The sequence below is a fragment of the Microtus oregoni genome, unplaced genomic scaffold (assembly GCF_018167655.1).
Source record: "Microtus oregoni isolate MIOR12 unplaced genomic scaffold, Mior012 000016F_ref0000370, whole genome shotgun sequence".
In the NCBI taxonomy this organism is placed as follows: domain Eukaryota; kingdom Metazoa; phylum Chordata; class Mammalia; order Rodentia; family Cricetidae; genus Microtus; species Microtus oregoni.
Genome location: NW_024543075.1, coordinates 3,847,273 through 3,865,318, shown reverse-complemented (window position 1 = coordinate 3,865,318; position 18,046 = coordinate 3,847,273). Strand labels below are relative to the sequence as shown.

Here is an 18,046-nt window from a genome sequence, read left to right as displayed (position 1 = left end):
CCAAGTGCTGGAGTCAAAGATGTGTGTCTGGTCCTTTGTGGAGTTCTTTTACCTGCCCTGCATTGGAGAGAAAACAAGTCACCATATGTCTTAGTTAGGGTTTCTGTTGCTGCGACAAAATGTGACCAAAACACAAGTTGGGGAAGAAAAGCTTTCTTTGGCTTATACTTTCACATCACTGTTCATTATTGAAGGAGGTCAGGACAGGAACTCAAATTATTGAAGGGGGTCAGGACAGGAACTCAAACAGGTGGGAACCTGGAAGCAGAAGCTGATGCAGAGGCCATGGAGGAGTGCTGCCTACTGACTTGTTTTTCATGGCTTTCTCAGACTGTTTTCTTATAGAACCCAGGACCACTAACCCAGGGGTGGCACACTACCTACTACAGTGGGTTGGCAAGAAGATGCCATCCAGTCTTTGCTCATAGGCCTATCTGGTAGGGATATTTTCTCAGTTGAGATTTTCTTTTCTAAAATGATGCCATCTTAAGTCAGGTTGCCATAAAACTAGCCAGCCTAGAGCCCAAGTAGATCTTGGACCAGTGGTTTTACTCTAGATTAGGAACATGTTGTCCTTTGAATTGACCACTCAGATTCTGAGGGTACAACATTCAGTGACCAGCAGTTCTGTCTTCAGATTCCAGTGGAGAACACTAGAGCCTGTGAGGATGAAGAGGCTGATGAGGAAGACCCCACCTTTTGTGAGGTGTGTGGCAGGAGTGACCGTGAGGACCGACTTCTGCTCTGTGATGGCTGTGATGCTGGGTAAGGGCGATGGTGCCTTCTACCTGCCTTGCAGGCTGTTACATTGGTCAGAAGAGCAGGGTGGAAAGTACTGAGGGTTCCACTGTGGTGTAGAGTTCTAGTATGTCACTGGCTCTTCAGTGGTGACCCTGATACCTCTCATGACTCTTGTATCTATACCTCCTTGAGGCTGCTCAAAGGCCATACAGGATATCAAAACCAAAGAAAAGAAAGACAGGAGAGTGGGCTTGCCTTAGGAGAGAGGGCAGGCAGGCTAAAGGGTTGCTTTGGGGACTGCCTCATCTTGCATCTTTTTTTACTATTATTATTCTTTTCAGTATGTGTGTGGTCTGCATGTGGATGTGTGCATGTGAGTGCAGGTCTCTGTGGAAGCCACAGGTATTGGATCACCCTGGAGCTGGAATTATAGATGGGTGTAAGTTGCCTGAAGTGGGAGTCTTGTACCCTGCAAGAGCAATATATGGTTTTAACTGCTGAGTTCTCTCTCCATCCTCCTTTTCTGTATACTTGAAGTCGCTCTGTCATTCACAGCACAGTAGGAGAGTCAAGAATATCTACTGAGCCACCTCTCCCGCCCCAGCACTGTACCTCTTGTTCCCATAGGTACCACATGGAGTGTTTGGACCCTCCTCTACTGTGTGCTTATGACCCTGTCTTCTGGGGCCCTGCTGGTGTTCTTTGCTCGCTATTTGATCTCTTTGAGTTAAGATGGAACTGGCCTCCTCAGATCTTGCTGGATCTTTGGCTGTTTTCTGCTATAAAATCGTGACCAAGAGTTAATAGAAAGAATACTCTTCCCCAATGATGAGGCTGGTCAATCTGAAATGTTCCCTAGGGCAGGAAATAGCAGTGCCAAGGTTTGTGCAAGAGGCTTTCTACCATCCAGGCTGGAAGCTGGGGGCTGTTTTCTGAGCTTGCCTTCACTCTGCTTTCATGGGAGTTCTGTGCTGCCATTTGCACTGACTCCACTGGCTGTGCCTGCGTGTGTGGTATTTACCACAGGAACTGAGTTACAGCATCTCAAAGCATGAAGGCACAGGGAACTCCTGCTCCCTCCCATGCCTGTGGAAATGTGGATGGTGCACTGGATACTTCACAGCAGTACTTGGGCCTTCCTGCCCCACATTGCTGACACACCGTGGACTTGGTCTCCCTCCTTCAGTGCTGGTGCTCCATGCACTTGATGTCCCTCCTTCTGGAATTGTTTGAATGCATGTTTTGTACAACTTATTGAATGTCTCTGCCTTACTGAGTGTAACTCTTCGAGAGTCCTGCAAGCATCCACAGCCTCTTCCCTCTTAGTTTTTGTATGTATTTATTTAGTTTGAGACAAGGTCTGACTATATAGCTGTGGCTGGCCTGGAATTGGCTATGTAAACCGGGTTTGCCTGCCTCTGCCTTTGAGTCCTGGAATTAAAAGCATCTTGACTGGCTTGTTTTATTTATGAGAATACTCTTGTTGCCCAGATCAGGTTCCAACTACTATACTAAGCTAGAACCTTCCACGCTGACTTTTTTTTTCCCTTGGTTTTTTGAGACAGGGTTTCTCTGTAGCGTTGGAGCCTGTCCTGGAACTAGCTCTTGTAGACTGGGCTGGCCTCACAGAGATCCGCCTGCCTCTGCTTCCTGAGTGCTGGGATTAAAGGCGTGCGCCACCACCGCTTGGCCCACACCAGCTCTAGTGCTGAGATTACAAATGTGCACTCCCACACCTAGCTCTATTAACTTTTTTTTTGAGATAGGAATTTAAACTGGCCATAAACTGCAGGCCAGATTGTGCAACAGTTCTCTTCTCTGCTGCAGGAACAGTAGATGTGAAGTACTATGCCTGAGTCTGTTCATTCTGTAAATCTGTTTGTTTCTAGTCACGGTAACTTTGATCAGGAGTTTCTGGGGATTTTTCTATTTTCATTAAGATTCTTTTTTTTTTAACAAGAGTTATCCTTGTAAATCTCACTGATTTATATATTTCACTTAGCATATACAACAGTACAAGCATTAAAGTCGTGTTAGATCTAAAATTAACACACATTAGTAATTCTCATACTTTGAAGCACCTAAATACTATTGACTTTTTGTTTGTTTGTTTGTTTTGTTTTTCGAGACAGGGTTTCTCTGTAGCTTTGGAGCCTGTCCTGGAACTAGCTCTTGTACACCAGGTTGTTCTTGAACTCACAGAGATCCGCCTGCCTCTGAGTTCTCTGTATCTTAATAGTTGAGTTTCAGTTCACAAGTCTAAAATTTCTCATTCATTTTGACATGGAATCACAAGGCTTTCTACAGATGCTTTGGTTTATGAGCATGTGTATATTCTTTGATACTTTGCAAAATAAAGATTTTTTTTGTTGTTGTTTTTTGAGGCAGGGTTTCTTTGTGTAGCCCTGACTGTCCTGAAAGTCATTCTGAAGACCAAGTTGAACTCGAACTCAGAGATCTAAATATCTACCTAAATATCTGGTAGTCTTTTTTTTTTAATATTTATTTATTATGTATACAATATTCTTTCTATGTGTATGCCTGCAGGCCAGAAGAGGGCACCAGATCTCATTACAGATGGTTGTAAGCCACCATGTGGTTGGTGGGAATCGAACTCAGGACCTTTGGAAGAGCAGGCAATGCTCTTAACCGCTGAGCCATCTCTCCAGCCCCATAAAGATTATTTTTGAGTTTAAAGAATTATGGCTCACTTTAAAGGTCCATGTTCACAGGGAGATAGGAGAAAGTGGGGGAAGATCTTAGGATAGAACTTACTTGGGTTTCCTTATGACTTTTCAGGCTTTGTGTTTTTATATGATGTATTCTGGAGAAGTAGGCCACCTCTCTTATGTGTGATAACCCAGTGAGTGTCACATGCGTGACTATTCCTTGTGGAGTTGGGTTTTCTCTGGTTCAGTCCTGTGATCATGACAGGGTAGTTACGTCAAATTGAATTCATGGTTGGAATTTCAGAAAACAGCTTTGATTGGCTTGTGTATCTGTGCTTACTTCAGGGCCACTTGTGTATTCTGCTATGTAGAAAAGTAAAAGGTTATGACTAAGAGTTGGTTTAGGCTTTAAGAGTGCTTATTCCTCTTGCAGAGGACCTGCATTTGGTTCCCAGGTTTATAACTACCTGTGTAGTTTATAACCACCCATAACTCCCAGGCATTTTGTACATAATATAAATCTTAAATAAAAAGAAAACTTTTTTTAAAAGGAAAGAAAGATAGAAGGTGCTAGCACAGCACTCCCCAAAATTTATTTATAGAAACTTGATGGAAACAATTTAAGAAAAAGACCTGAAGCCAGGCGTGGTGGCTCACACCTTTAATCACACACTCTGAGTTCTAGAACAGCCAGGGCTACATAGTATGATCCTGTCTGAAAAAAATCAAAGGACAGGGACAGAGAAAAGCATAGGATGAAGTAGAGGTAGGAGGGCTTCTTAGGGTGCCGTCTTGAAAAGCCTGTAGCTTAGCTCTTGGAAGCCCTCCATGCCTTGTCCTTGAGGGTTCCCCCCCCCCCCAAATATTTATTATGTGTACAATTTCTGCCTGCATGTATGCCTGCAGGCCAGAAGAGGGCACCAGATCACATTATAGATGTTTGTGAGCCACCATGTAGTTGCTAGGAATTGAACTCAGGACCTCTGAAAGAGCAGCCAGTGTTCTTAACCTCTGAGCCACCTCTCCAACCCCAGCACTGTACCTCTTGTTCCCATAGGTACCACATGGAGTGTTTGGACCCTCCTCTCCAGGAGGTACCTGTGGATGAATGGTTCTGCCCAGAGTGTGCGGCCCCTGGTGTTGCTCCTACTCATGGTAATGTGCTATCCTTTATTTGGGTCTCTCTTATTGTCAGTTTTAGAGAAGGACCGTGGAGAAAATCTGGACTTGTTATAAAGAGAACCTCCATCAGGGAGAGGGCTTTCTGTGGACCCGTAGGTAGGAGCTTTGGAGGCCATGGCAGGTTGTCTTTTTATTTTATTTTTTACTGATTTTGTGGGGGTTTGTTTTGTTTTTGTTTTGTTTAATTTTTTCTTTGTATTTTAAAGTATTGTTTGTTTTGTTGTTATTTGGTTTAGTTTTGTTTTAAGACAGAGTCTCTCTGTATAGCTGTGACTGCCCTGGAACTTTATTCTGTAGACCAGGCTGGCCTTGAACTCTCAAAGATCCTCCTGCTTCTGCCTCCTAAGTGCTGGGATTAACAGATTGTTAACTGGGGGCTTTCAGTTCTAAAGGTCTGTGAGGGAAAGCCTACACATGACCCAGAAGCCTGTGACTCTCTTCCAAGATGCAGCTCCTGTGAGTGATGAGGAGGTCTCCCTGCTACTGGCTGACGTAGTGCCTACTACCAGCAGGCTTCGGCCTCGAGTAATCAGGACCCGGGCCATCGCTAGGACACGGCAGAGTGAGAGAGTGAGGGCAACTGTGAACCGGAACCGGATCTCCTCTGCCAGAAGGGTCCAGGTAGGTGGCTGGCACTAGGCTGGGGCAATGCAGGGTGGTCTCTGGACTTGGGAACTGGACTGAAGAGGTTCCGCTGGCAAAGAGCCCATAGCATTCTCATATGCCAGGCCTAGCATGCATGCACTCAGTCTGCCAAGAAAGCAGGTGAGTGTATTGAAGACACTGTACTTCACCTATGTGCCAGCAGGACCAGGAACTGCCTTATTAGAGGCTTTGATGGATGGGATGATGATTTGGGGAAATTTATTGTAGTGTGAAAAAGGCCAGTCACTGGCTCTTCCTCAAGTCTGGCTCCTGGCACTCAATGTTAGATGTCTGGCCTCATTTCTGTGTACTGAGGAAGCTTAGAAGTTATTTCTATGGGCCAGGTAGTAGTGGCGCACGCCTTTAATCCCAGCACTCGGGAGGCAAAGGCAGGTGAATTCCTGTGAGTTCGAGGCCAGCCTGGTCTACAAGAGCTAGTTCCAGGACAGCTAGGACTGTTACACAGGGAAACCCTGTCTCGAAAAAAAAAAAAAAGTTCTCTTTATGAAGTCATATTCCCGTGGTCAGTATAGTGACATCATGGTCCAAGTTCTAAATGGGTTGCAGGATTGGGAACTATCTCCTGTCCCATGCCCTGACTCTGTAATCTCTACTTTTGCACTTAAGTCTCAGCTCATGCTTGCTGTTCCTCTTTTGCTTTGTGCTCTAGGTGCAGGGCAGTGTTGGGGGCTGCGATTTCTCACTCACCTCTTTTTTTTCTATCTGCTGGCGCTTTGCCTGTTCCCTGCTAGGCACTCATCACCATAAACCTGCCTCACTTGGGGCTCTCCTCTTAGATCATACCTGCCTCCTTTCTTCTTCCTGCTTAGACCTCCATTTCTTCCTTGATAGCGGCTGAATGCCCTAGTCCATTCTTGCCCTGACTTTTTCCCTCCTAGAAACTCTTCTAGGAACTACTGTCATTGTGACTATGCTGTCCATTCTTGGCAGGAGTGGAGGGAGGTGGTTTCAGTGCCAATCTGTTCTGCCTCTCTGCTCAGTTTGAGCCACATTCAGGGACTGAGAGGGAGTCTGCACTGACACTGTCGACTCACATGGCCCGGCTCAGTGTCCCATCCATGGAAAGGGTGGTCATCCACTGAGTGGCACTGTCCCTTGTATGCAGCATGTGCCAAGGTACCTCATGTCTTCTCTGCTGGATGAAACTATCGAGGCTGTCGCCACTGGTCTGAGCACTGCTGTATACCAGCGTCCCTTGACACCTCGTGTGCCTGCAAAACGGAAAAGGAAGGCAGGTAAGCTGGCATGATGGGCTTGCCTCCCACCATCAGCTCTGTTCTGGGGTCCAGTTGTATGGTCATTTCTGTAACTTTCTCAACCAAAAGTACAGCACACCTGTCACATATGTGGGTTCCATGCTGACAAGACCATCTAGACTTAGCTAGAGAACACTAGGGAAGAAGAAGCACATCTGGACTGATGGGGACAGATGTGCTAATGTTAGTCCCTGATTGAAGTTATATTTAGTGTTGACATGGCTTTTGCATTTTCCTAAACCTACATGTATCTGGAACTAGTATAAACTGTAAGCAAACATTGTGATACATTACAGAGGAGACCTAGAACCCCGACACCAACCTCTGCATCCTGATCTTACCGTACTGACCTGACCCTCTGTTTCTGTATATTGTTTGATGCTCCTAGTAAGTGCAACTCAGTGTGTACTTAGGGATTTCTGCCTCGCTAGGTGGGCCATAATTAATCTTGTAGCCTCCTAAAATTATACTTTATTGGGTTGGCAAAATGGCTCTGTAGGTAAAGGTGCTTGCTGCCAAGCCCAACGACACAAGCAGGTTCCTGGAATCTATCTGATGGAAAGAGAACTGGAACGTACAAGTTGTTCTTGATAGGCTATGTATATGGTACACACACACACACACACACATAAATAAATTTTAATTAAATTTACTTTCTTGACATCTGTGCACAGGAAAGTGAATGCACCCACTCCCACTCTTAAGTGCATGGTTACAGGTTTGACAAATGATGTCCTTGCCAGAGTATAGGACACTTGGAAGAGAACATGCCCTCCCACTCCACTATTGTGGTGTCATTCTCATCATTGGCCATCAGTCTGGGTTCTCACAGGATTCAGCCGAAGTCTCTGGGCTTGTTTTGTTTGCTTGCACAGAGCCTTTAGAACATATGCAGTATGTGTGTCTTTTCATTACCAGAGAGTCTGTTAAATGTGCTAGTTTGTTTACTTTTTTGTTTTGTTTTTCAAAACAGGCTTTCTCTGTGTAACAACCCTACCTGTCTTGGAGCTTGCAAATATTTTTTTAAAGATTTATTTATTTATATATACAATATTCTGCCTGCATCTCATTCATTACTGATGGTTGTGAGCCACCATGTGGTTGCTGGGTGGGAATTGAACTCAGGACCTCTGGAAGAGCAGTCAGTGCTCTTATCCTCTGAGCCACCTCTCCAGCCCTGGAGCTTGCATTTTAAACCAGGCTGACCTCAGACTCACACAGATCTGGCTGCCTCTGCCTCCCTCGTGCTGGAATTAAAAGTGTGCCCCACCATACTTGGCTCAGTTTGTTTCCTTCTAACTTGTTGCTGGTCTTATTTTGGTTATATCTAATTTAGGCGACCTAAGGAGAAACCTATATCTGGGTACCATGCCTTTGGTCCCAGCACGTAGGAGATAAGAGGCAAGTGGGTCTCTAGGAATTTGAGGACTGCCTGATCTACGTAGTGAATTTCAGGCTAGCTATCATTACATAGTGAGACACTGTCTCAAAAAATAAATAAATAAAGTAAATTAAAAAAACAATAAAACTACAGAAAAGTAAGCGATTCACAATCCCATACCCTTAGCTTAGGAATTATCAGGTGGCTTCTGGCAGAAGAGAGTCAGACAGAGGGTCAGGTCAGTAAGGTAAGATCAGGATGCACAGGTGGCCTCTGAGAGATAACTGCTCTAGTGGATGACCCCACACCCATGCAACTCCAGTTGGACTTGGTGGTTTATTTTTTAAAAAAAGTTTCTCATGAAGTTGAGAGGGGTTGGGAGATATGGATTGGATCTGGGAGGAGGAGGAGGTGTGAATTTTATCAAAATTATTATAGACATATGAAATTCTCAAAGAACAATATATACATTTAAAAAGAATAAAGTTGCTGGAAACTTCATGCATGCAGGTAATTTTGCGAACAGATGTTTTCATTTTTTTCCTGGTAGTATGGAAGAGTGAAGAGATTAGATCACCTGCTTGATCCTATGTTTAACTTTAGAAAAAAAAATACCAAACTTTCCAACTCAAAATAGTATCTCTTATGTATATTTGAAAGACCTAGTTACTCTGCATATTATGAATGCATTCTCAGCAGCATTCAAGTTTGGTTTCAGTTTTGCTCACCAGTGTGTGTGTGTGTGTGTGTGTGTGTGTGTGTGTGTGTGTGTGTGTGTTTGCCTGTCTTTAGAATCCTCTTCAGGAAGCCCCTCCTTTCATCAAGAGCAGAGCTTAGAATCCGGAGTCGTCTCTGTGTTCTGAGCAAGCAGCTGGTCATTGTCTAGGTCAGTGACATGGCTCTTCTTAAGGTCTCCCACCTGCAGCTGAGGTTGATGGTCAGGCTTTCACTTCTGTGTTGCACATCTGAATCTCCTGCTTGTCATATCACATCCTGCTTCTCGGCCCCGATTGCTAACTCATTTGCTTCATCAAATTATGTAGATTGTGACCAACATTTGATTAAAGGTAGGAGTTTGTTTCCTCTTCAGTCCCAGTGAGGACAGTCAGGCACCCCTCCTTAAGGTTTTTTACTTTCTATGTGTATGAGTGTTTTATCTCTGTGCACCACATGCATGGCTATTGCCTACAAAGGCCAGAAAAAGGTGTTAAGTCTCTTGGAACTGGAGTTACAGTTGTGAGTCCTGTGTAGGTACTGGGAACTTAACATGGGTCCTCTGCAAAAACAACCAGTGCTTTTAACAATGAACCACCTCTTCAGCCTTGGTTGTAGTTTTATTTCTGTGAACTTGTTTCCATATCCCCCTCCCTTTCTTTTTGTAAAACAGATTCTGTCTTTATAGCTCAAGCTGGCCTTGAAACTCAACAGCATAGTCTTCCTGCCTTAGCTTCTTGAGTGCTAGGATAGTTTATTTAGGGCACTTGGGGGTGGGAGGGCTAAGAGGCAGGAGCTCAAGGTCATCCTCAGCTACATTGTGAATTTGAGTCCAGCCTACCCTACAAATGAAATTCTGTCTCTAACTAAAAATGAAAGTGCTTATTTGAATTAAGACCAAGTCAGATTTGTGTTGGGTTGTGTTTGTTAGCTCCTTCTCTTTGCTTTTCACTATCTCCTGTCTGCAGGCTGTGTGCTTGAGCTTAGACACCTGTCAGGCCTGGGTAGGAGGTTTTATATTTTTGTGTTGCAAGAGCATTCTGGGTCTGTGCCTTTAATCCCAGTATGTGGGAGGCAGAGCCAGGCATATCTCTTGAGTTTGAGACCAACCTGATCTATATAGTTTCATGCTAGTCAGGGTTATGTATTTAACAGTCATAGCAGTGCCCTGTAATATAAGTTAGGTGAGCCCATTCTCCTTCCAAGTGTCTTCCTGTAGTACTGGTGTCCCTTCTACTGTGATGCTGGGAGATAGTGAGTGCAGTCCTATAAGAAGAGAGACAGTGTATGGCCCAAGTGTCTAGGCTACTTCATAAGGGTCACATGAACTAAATTACTTAATAACACAAAGTGAGAAATAGGGGTTCATCCATACCACATATACACTTCAGGAAAAGATTGATTCCTGACCTGGACAGTGTAGGTTAGGATTGCCTGAGATTACATCACATTATTCCAAATAGTACAGTTTAAGATTTATGAATTTCTTGAAGTTCCCACTTGGTATTTTTATTTATCGTTTTATTTACCGTTGACCGTGGGTTATGGGAGCCACATAAAGAGCAACCAGGGGAGAGAGGGTGCTGTATTTTCTGCTACTGGGGCTTTCTGCAGAAGATAACTAACTGCCCTGGTTCTGCTCTCACATGTAGCAGTGTAGCTTGCAGGGGCAGCGGCACCAAGCAGCCTTTCCTTACTGATCACCTCAACAATGAAGGGGCTTCTAATTGCCTGGTGTTCCCTTCATACCCTGCTGCATCCTGGTGAGTTCATTCCTAGCTTATCAGAGTCAGAGAATGAAGAGTCATAGCAGCACCTTCGAGGGTGGGTTTAAATCCTTTTTGCAGTTGACTTCTGTTTTTAGAGTGTGTGTCTCCAGAAGTGTTCAGAGCACTTGTCTTCCAGTCTCTAGGGGGAGCTCTCTCTGTTTGGACCTTGAATGGTCATGTTATACTCGTTGTTGTCTTCAGCACTTGGTTATCATGTGGGCTTTTTGTTTGTTTTTTTGTTTTTTGTTCCCTTTTTTTTGGATTTATGTAGTTTATATGATGGTTCTTCAAGTCTGATCTACTCAGTAGTGAAAGCCCAGCCTTGCTTACTTTTTGGATCCTCCTCCTTCCCCTCCAGGAACACATTACTTTAAAATGTCACAGGTTTATTTTTCTGGTTAAACAAGCCTAGCCAGGGGCACACACCTTTAATCCCATCACTCAGGAGGTAGATCTCTGGGTTTAAGGCCAGCCTGGTCTACAGATCAAGTTCCAGGACAGCCAAGGCTGTTACTCAGAGAAACGCTGTCTCAAAAAAAGAAAACAAACACAAACAAAAATGATAATGGTAATGATGATAATCAAAGAAAAGCCAGTAGTTGTAGCTCAGGGTACACACAAATTGGCACATGTCTAATTCCAGTGTTCTGCAGGTGAAGGCAGGAGGGTCAAGTGTTCAAGGTTATTTTCCACTACACAGTAAGAACATGCCTCAAAAAATGGTGGGTGAGATATCTTAGCAGATAGAGATGCTAGCTAACAAGCTTGATTTCAATTTCCAGATCCGATGTGGTGGAAAGAAAGAACCAATTCTTGCAAGTTGTCCTCTGATTTCTATAACACATACACGTGCAACTAAAGGGGTGGGGTTGTGGTTTGAAGAAAAATGGCTCCCAAAAGGAGTGACATTATTAGGAGGTGTGGCCTTGCTGGAGTAGGTGTGGCCTTGTTGGAGGAAGTGTGTCACTGTGGGGGGGATGAGCTTTGAGGTCTCCTATGCTCAAGCTACTCCCAGTAAAACAGTCCACTTCCTGTTGCTTTCTAATCAAGCTGTAGCCAACATGATGTCTGCCTACATACCGCCATGCTCCCCGCCATGATGATAATGGACAAAGCCTCTGAAACAGTAAACTGCCACCTCAAATATTTTCCTTTGTAAAAGTTGCTGTGGTTATAATGTCTCTTCACAGCAATAAAAACCTTAACTAAAATGGGTGCTGGGAGATGGATGAGTAAGGTTAAGAAAGGGCACTTGTTGCTCTTACAGGAGACCTGGGATTGGGTCCCAGAACCCACAGGGCTGCTCACTGCCTGTTACTCCAGTTCCAGTGGTTCAACACCCTCTTCTGAATGCCTGGGTGTTGCACCCGTATGTGCACACGTAGACCAAGTAGATACACACATAAAATAAAAATCTTAAAAAGATTTTTAAGCAATGCATGTGCCCACATCTATAATCCCTGAGAAGCTAGATAGAATAATTGCCATGAGTTCTAAACCAGCTGCAGACTGAGACGAGCAATAAGACAAAAGTAAATAGGAGCTGGAAAGATAGCTTTGCAGTCAAGATCACTGACTGTTCCTCCAGAGAACTTGGATGCAGTTCCCAGCACTCACAACTATCCATAACCCCACTTCCAGGGACCCTAGCACCCTCACACAGACATACATACAGATAAAACAACAATGCACTTAGAACAATAAGTTAATTAAAAATCCTGCAAGAAAGAAAAAAGTCTTTTAAAAAAGAAAATAAATTTAAGTTAAAAAGTAGCAAGCCAGGCATATAGTACATGTGGAACAGCAGTAGGAAGATTAAGAGTTCAGGGTCGGGCTGGAGAGGTGGCTCAGCAGTTAAGAGCACTGCCTGCTCTTCAGAGGACTCAGGGTTCAAATCCCAACACTTACATAATGGCTCACAACTGTCTGTAACTCCAATTCCAGGGGTTCTGACACCTTCACATAAAATAAAGTTAAATAAATTATTCAAAAAAATAGTTTAAGGTCATCTGTAACTGCATTCTGAGTTCTGTGCCAGCCTGGGTTACATAAGACTGGAGTTTGTCTCATAAAATAAGAAAGTTAAATTGGCTGAAGAGTTGGCTCAGCTGTGGACCTGAGTTCAGTTCCCAGGACCCACATTGAGCAACCCACAGCAGCTACCTATAACTAATTCCAGGGGTTCTGATGCCCACTTTAGTCCTTCAAGGTCACACACATGCAAGTACACACAAATAAAAAAATAAACTGTGTGTTGTGTTTAAAGCTCAAGCCAGCACACAGTCCTGAGGTGCCTACCCTCTCCCTAGCTTCTTGGGCTCTGTTCCAATAGAACTCAGAGGACCTGGTCACCCTGGTCAGGAAGGGCCCTGTGGATCCTGAATCATAGACACTGAATGTTGTCTTTTTAGGGAGACGGAAGAAAGTGCTGGGAAGAAAGAAAACCCGGTCCCGGTCATCTGTAAAAAGTAAGAGTGGAGGTACAAGAGCCAAGAAACGGCAGCACCGTGTGAGGAAGACAAAAGGGAGGAAGCTGAAGGTGAGGCTTCAGTAGTGTCCAACTTAGCCAGTCTTGCTGTCCTATATGGCTCTGCAGCAAGAAGCACCAAATGGCTGCTCTGAGGTTGTTCTGTGCTCAGAGGTGGGTGGGTATGTTAAGAGTTAGTATGGTTCCCCCTGAAACATAGAGGAAGACTAGCAGAGCTCAGGGCCAAATCACTTTCTTGTGGTCAATGGCTGGTCAGATCAAAAGGCTTTCAGTCCTGTGCTAGGAGCAGGTGTAGGTAGCCTGGGGAGGTTTATACAGTTGTTAACCTTACATAGTCACTGTCTTTGTCCTGGAGAGTCTCCTATGTATGAGAAGCCAGTCTTCAGTAGATCCATCTCGGGTCCTGTGTTGTCACTCAGCCCTGCCGCCATAATACAAATTTGGTACTTAAAGACACAAGAAGCTCACACAGACAAACATACACCTTGCCATATGTTTCCTGTGTTTTTTTATGAATTTATGCTTGTTACCCGTAGCCTGATAAATGTTCTATAGTGTATGCTTGTATATGAAGGTGTGTATAGCCAGTAGTTTGAACATCCGTCTGGAGAGTCAGAACAGAATCTTGTCGCTGTGACTAAGTATGAGCAATTTAGGTAGATAATGCTGGTCACTAGCACTCAGTTTGTGTCCTGAGGGCATGGCAGTGTCAGTTTCTCCTTTCTGATTTTTAGAGAATGCTAGATTCCATTCTAAGCTCACTTTCTTCATTTGCAATTACTGTGATTCCTTTTCCCCCTAAGAGAACATCTGGGGCCATGGCCCGTGGCGGAGGTATGGAGAGATTCACGCCTTGGGGAGAGATCCTAGCTGAGTGTGTTCTGTCCCACCCATACTCAGAAACTAGAGGAAGTGGCATGTGGCCCCTTGATTGTCTTAGAAATAATTTACAATTGTGATAATGTTAAAAGTCCACAACCTTTCCTTACATGGCTGTTAATGCTGTTCACATGCACGATGCCAGTCATTCACTGAAATTTTTTCTGTCACTCTGGTTTAGAATGAGATCACAGCTCGTTCTCGCATTGCACGAACTCTAGGCCTCCGCAGGCCTGTCCATGGCACCAGCATGCCATCAGTGTACAAGCCAGTGGATCCCTCTCTGGGGCTGATGAGAGCAGATATTGGAGCAGCTTCTCTGTCTCTGTTTGGAGATCCATATGAGCTGGACCCTTTTGACAGGTGACTACAGTGGTGACTGTCCCGGTGCCCCAGCTCACCCTCAGATTTGGTTAGGCTGCTTGTGAACTTACGGAGTGGTCTGCTTTGTTAGTGTCCCCTCCAGCAATGAAGAACCATCTGCAGATCCTCCTTCCCCTCTGAGTGCCAAGAGGAGAGTGCTGTCCCGCTCGGCCCTGCAGTCGCACCAGCCTGTGGCCAGACCTGTTGCCATGGGGCTTTCTAGGTATGGGGCAGCAAGAGCATCTGGGATAGATAAGGACACTGAATTGCTTCTCCTTTCTGTGTGGCTGAGCAACTCCTCTTGCTGTGATGTGCTTAAGGTTGTCTCTGAGTGCTGCGTCAAAACTAGTTGTCTCTAAGCAAGCAGCACAGATCCTGGCTACAATGACCTCAGTCTCTGAGAGAAAAAGGGACCTTGGGCAGGGCAGAGTCGTGGTCCACAGTCACAACAGGTAGAAATAATCTCTTCCCAGCTCTTACTTAGTGGCAGAATGGGCAGTCATACATTGTAGATGACGTCCCCATATTCCTGGTCACCTCAAGTTGGGGCTGATGGGTGGGGGGGTTTAGGCCAGAAGAGTACAGAGGAACCAAGCTTGCAGACCACTCTCTGGTCTGTGTTTGCAGGAGGCAGCTCCCAGCCGTGGCCCCAGAGCCCAGCGTGGAGGAGGCCCCTGTTCCTGACCTGTTGGGGAGCATCTTGTCTGACCAGAGCCTTCTGATGATGAGCAGTGCTGATGTTGTCATCCACCGAGATGGCTCTCTCAGTGCCAAGAGGGCAGGTGAGCACCCATGAACTGCTGGCCTTCCTTATGGGTTTCCTAGAAATGGATGAGTTGGACAGGCTCTCTCTCAGGCGCTTTGCCCTGAGTTGGGTGAGACACTGCTAACAGCATAACCAGTGTGAGTTTCTGTCAGGGTCCTTCCATGTCTGAGTACAGTTAGGTGAGTGTGACATTTCCAGGACAGTTCACAGTACCCATGAAGCAGTATGGTCAAGAGTGGGCAGAGCCTCCATCTGCTGCTTCTTGTCTGGGTCACACTAGATGGGACACATCTAAACTACAGTTGTGTCTGAAAAGAGAAAAACTACATGGCAGTGAGGGCAATTATGATCCCACAGGATGGGCAGTGGTACAGCTGAGCCCATGACACTTCTGTTGTGGTGTAGCAAGAAGTTTCACTCTGTAAACAGAGCAATTTCAGTGTCACTTCTGGTCAGGCATGACAAAGCATTGAACTGCGTACAGGAGGTGGGATGGGTTGCTATCTGACTTTTGTTTTTTAGCTCCTGTTTCTCTTCAGCGAAATTCTGTGACTCAATCCAGAGAAGAGTCCAGGCCCAGAGACAACCTGCAGCCTGGGGCACTACCCTCAGGGAGGGCATCCAGTGGACTCATGGGAGCCAGGCGACAGAGCTCAGGGCTGAGCTGTGGGGACAGAGCAGCCCTACACTGTATCCCTGGCCGCACAGTGGAGACACCTGTAAAGTTGGACTCATCAGTGACCCCACGTTCAAGTCAGGCTGGGAACCTTTCAAAAGAGAGCAGGCCTACCTTGAAACAGAATAACAGTCCCAGGCTTAATGGTTCCAACACACAGGCATTGCCTCTTAGTTCTGCCTCATCTAAGATGACTGTCCGTTCTAACTTTCCATCTAGAAATATAGCTCTTGGGCATCCCCAGAAAACAGATCCCAGGAGACCTGATTTCTCAAAGCTACCCAGGATACCAAAGATCCACAGAGACCGCAGTGACAGCACACAGGACCAGGCCCCCACCAGTGGGCAGACTGTGGAGCTCCCTAGCACTTGCATTAGCCGCCTGACTGGCAGGGAAGGCCCTGGGCAGCCAGGGCGAGGCCGAGCTGAGAATGAGCCCAGCAGCAGGGGTCCCCAGGAGACTGGCTCACACACAGGTGGTTCTCGTCCTTCCGCCCCCAGCTCCCATGTCAGCGTAGCCACGCTAGGGCCCTCAAGAGGAAAGGGCATTGGGTCTACCTTTGAAAGCTTCAGGATCAACATCCCTGGGAACACAGCACATTGTAGCCAGATGTCCAGTCCTGGCTTCTGTAACACATTCCGGCCAGTAGATAGCAAGGTGCAAAGGAAGGAGAACCCTTCACCTCTCTTCTCTATCAAGAAGCCAAAACAACTCAAGAGTGAAATCTATGACCCTTTTGACCCCACTGGCTCAGACTCCAGCCCTCCTAGCAGCAGCCCTGAGAGCCTTGGCCAAGGCCTCTTGCCCTCTGAGATCACCAGAACTATCTCCATCAACAGCCCAAAGGCCCCAGCCTCCCAGACTGTGCGCTGTGTTACCTCCTACAGGGTAGAAAACATCTTTGAGACTGACACAGAACCTGAGCCCCAGCCCGCTGGTGAGCCTGGGTCTGGCATGCTGGAGTTCCTGGGCAAGGAACTTGCTGAGGGAACCTCTGATATGGAGCAAGAAGGACTCAGGGAGACGGAGCATACAGAGATCCAGGGCTCCACAGCCCATTCTCAGCGGCCATCCCCACCAGCCCCTTGGGACGATGAGGACGGAGTGTCTTGTACACCCTTCTTTGGCTCTGAGGAACGGACAGTGACATGTGTGACTGTCGTGGAACCAGGTGTTCCACAGATGACCACGCACAGGATTGTGGAGCTCAGGGCCCCATCCCGTTCCCGCTCCACGTCCAGCTCCCGCAGCAGGAAGAAAACTAAAAAGAAGAAGGTTTCCAGAGAGCACCAGAGGACACGTTCCACTACTCGTTCTGGTTCCAGGGACAGGACCTCACGCTCAGCGTCTCCAGTGACTGAGGAACACACCAAGAGGCACAGAGCCAAGGCTAAGAGCCGGAGGTCTTCCAGTGACCGTGCCAGCAGCCAGGACAGAGCAAAGAGGAGGAGGAGGGAAAGGGACAGGGAGCGGAGGCATGGTCCCTGGGGTCATGGCAGGTGCTGGAGGAAGTCCAGGTCTCGCTCAGGGAGTCCTGGCAGTTCTTCCTGTGAGCGCCATGAGAGTCGGAGACAGAAGAGGCGTCATTCAGGGTCTCGGTCTCGAGGCAGGGACTGTTCACCCCACAGCAGCCTGGAGAGGGACCGGAAACACAGGCATCGGGAGCGGAGCCGAGAGCGGATGGATAAGAAGGAGAGTGTGACTCGGTCTCGGGAGAGAAGGAGGCGGCAGTCTCGGTCACCCAGCCTGGAGCATAGGCCACGGAGGCCACGTTCCCATGAGAAGCGGCCCCATTCCCCAGAGAAGAAGGGGGCTGTGAGGGAGGTTTCCCCAGTCCCCACTCCACAGGAGGAACCAAGGCAAGATGGAAACCACCCTGCCAAGCCTCCAGTCTCTGAAATAAGTGTCCTGCCAGAGGTGGTTGTGGCTGACCCGAACCCTCCAGAAGTCCCTCCTGTCCTGGCAGAGCCGGTTGAGTGTGTACCTGAGGACCTAGACTATGGTGATTCTGTGGAGGCAGGCCACGTCTTTGAGGATTTTTCAAATGAAGCCATCTTCATTCAACTTGATGATATGAGCTCACCTCCTTCCCCTGAGAGTACAGACTCCTCCCCTGAGCGAGACTTCCCAGCAAATCCCACAGTGCCCCCAGTTAGCCTTCCACAGGACACTACTTTACCTACCAGCCAGAGGGAGGTGTTACTGGTTCACAGTGAAGATATCTCAAAGCCTGCACCCCAGGCATTGATCCCTTCAGACCAGTGCCTGCTCAGGCAGGACACTGTAGAGACCATTACTACAGCTCTTAGCACCTCAGGTGTGGTGCCCCTGGGAAAGGACAGTCCTTTGCTAAGTGGGAGAGGATGTGAAGCAGTCAGGCCCAAGGATCCTATGGCCCAGGTGCCCCTGCTGCGGTCCAGAAACCTGGTGAAGAGAGTCACCTGGAACCTGCAGGAAGCAGAGGACAGCACCCCAGCCCTGGACAGAGTTCCAAG

General features: G+C 46.7%; 1 protein-coding gene across 4 annotated transcripts in view; it reads left to right on the top strand.

Annotated features, from left to right (window-relative positions):
• Phrf1 (PHD and ring finger domains 1) overlaps positions 1-18,046 on the top strand; it is a 31,829-nt gene that overhangs the window by 11,756 nt on the left and 2,027 nt on the right. For 3 of the 4 annotated variants that reach the window (XM_041666452.1, XM_041666451.1, XM_041666454.1), the window contains exons 6-14: positions 638-765; positions 4,468-4,565; positions 5,038-5,213; positions 6,364-6,493; positions 12,790-12,917; positions 13,927-14,108; positions 14,200-14,331; positions 14,736-14,890; positions 15,397-18,045. In XM_041666452.1, coding sequence (XP_041522386.1) covers positions 638-765; positions 4,468-4,565; positions 5,038-5,213; positions 6,364-6,493; positions 12,790-12,917; positions 13,927-14,108; positions 14,200-14,331; positions 14,736-14,890; positions 15,397-18,045 — 3,778 coding nt within the window. The remainder of the gene's footprint in view (positions 1-637; positions 766-4,467; positions 4,566-5,037; positions 5,214-6,363; positions 6,494-12,789; positions 12,918-13,926; positions 14,109-14,199; positions 14,332-14,735; positions 14,891-15,396; position 18,046) is intronic. The other variant, XM_041666453.1, reaches the window with a different exon arrangement.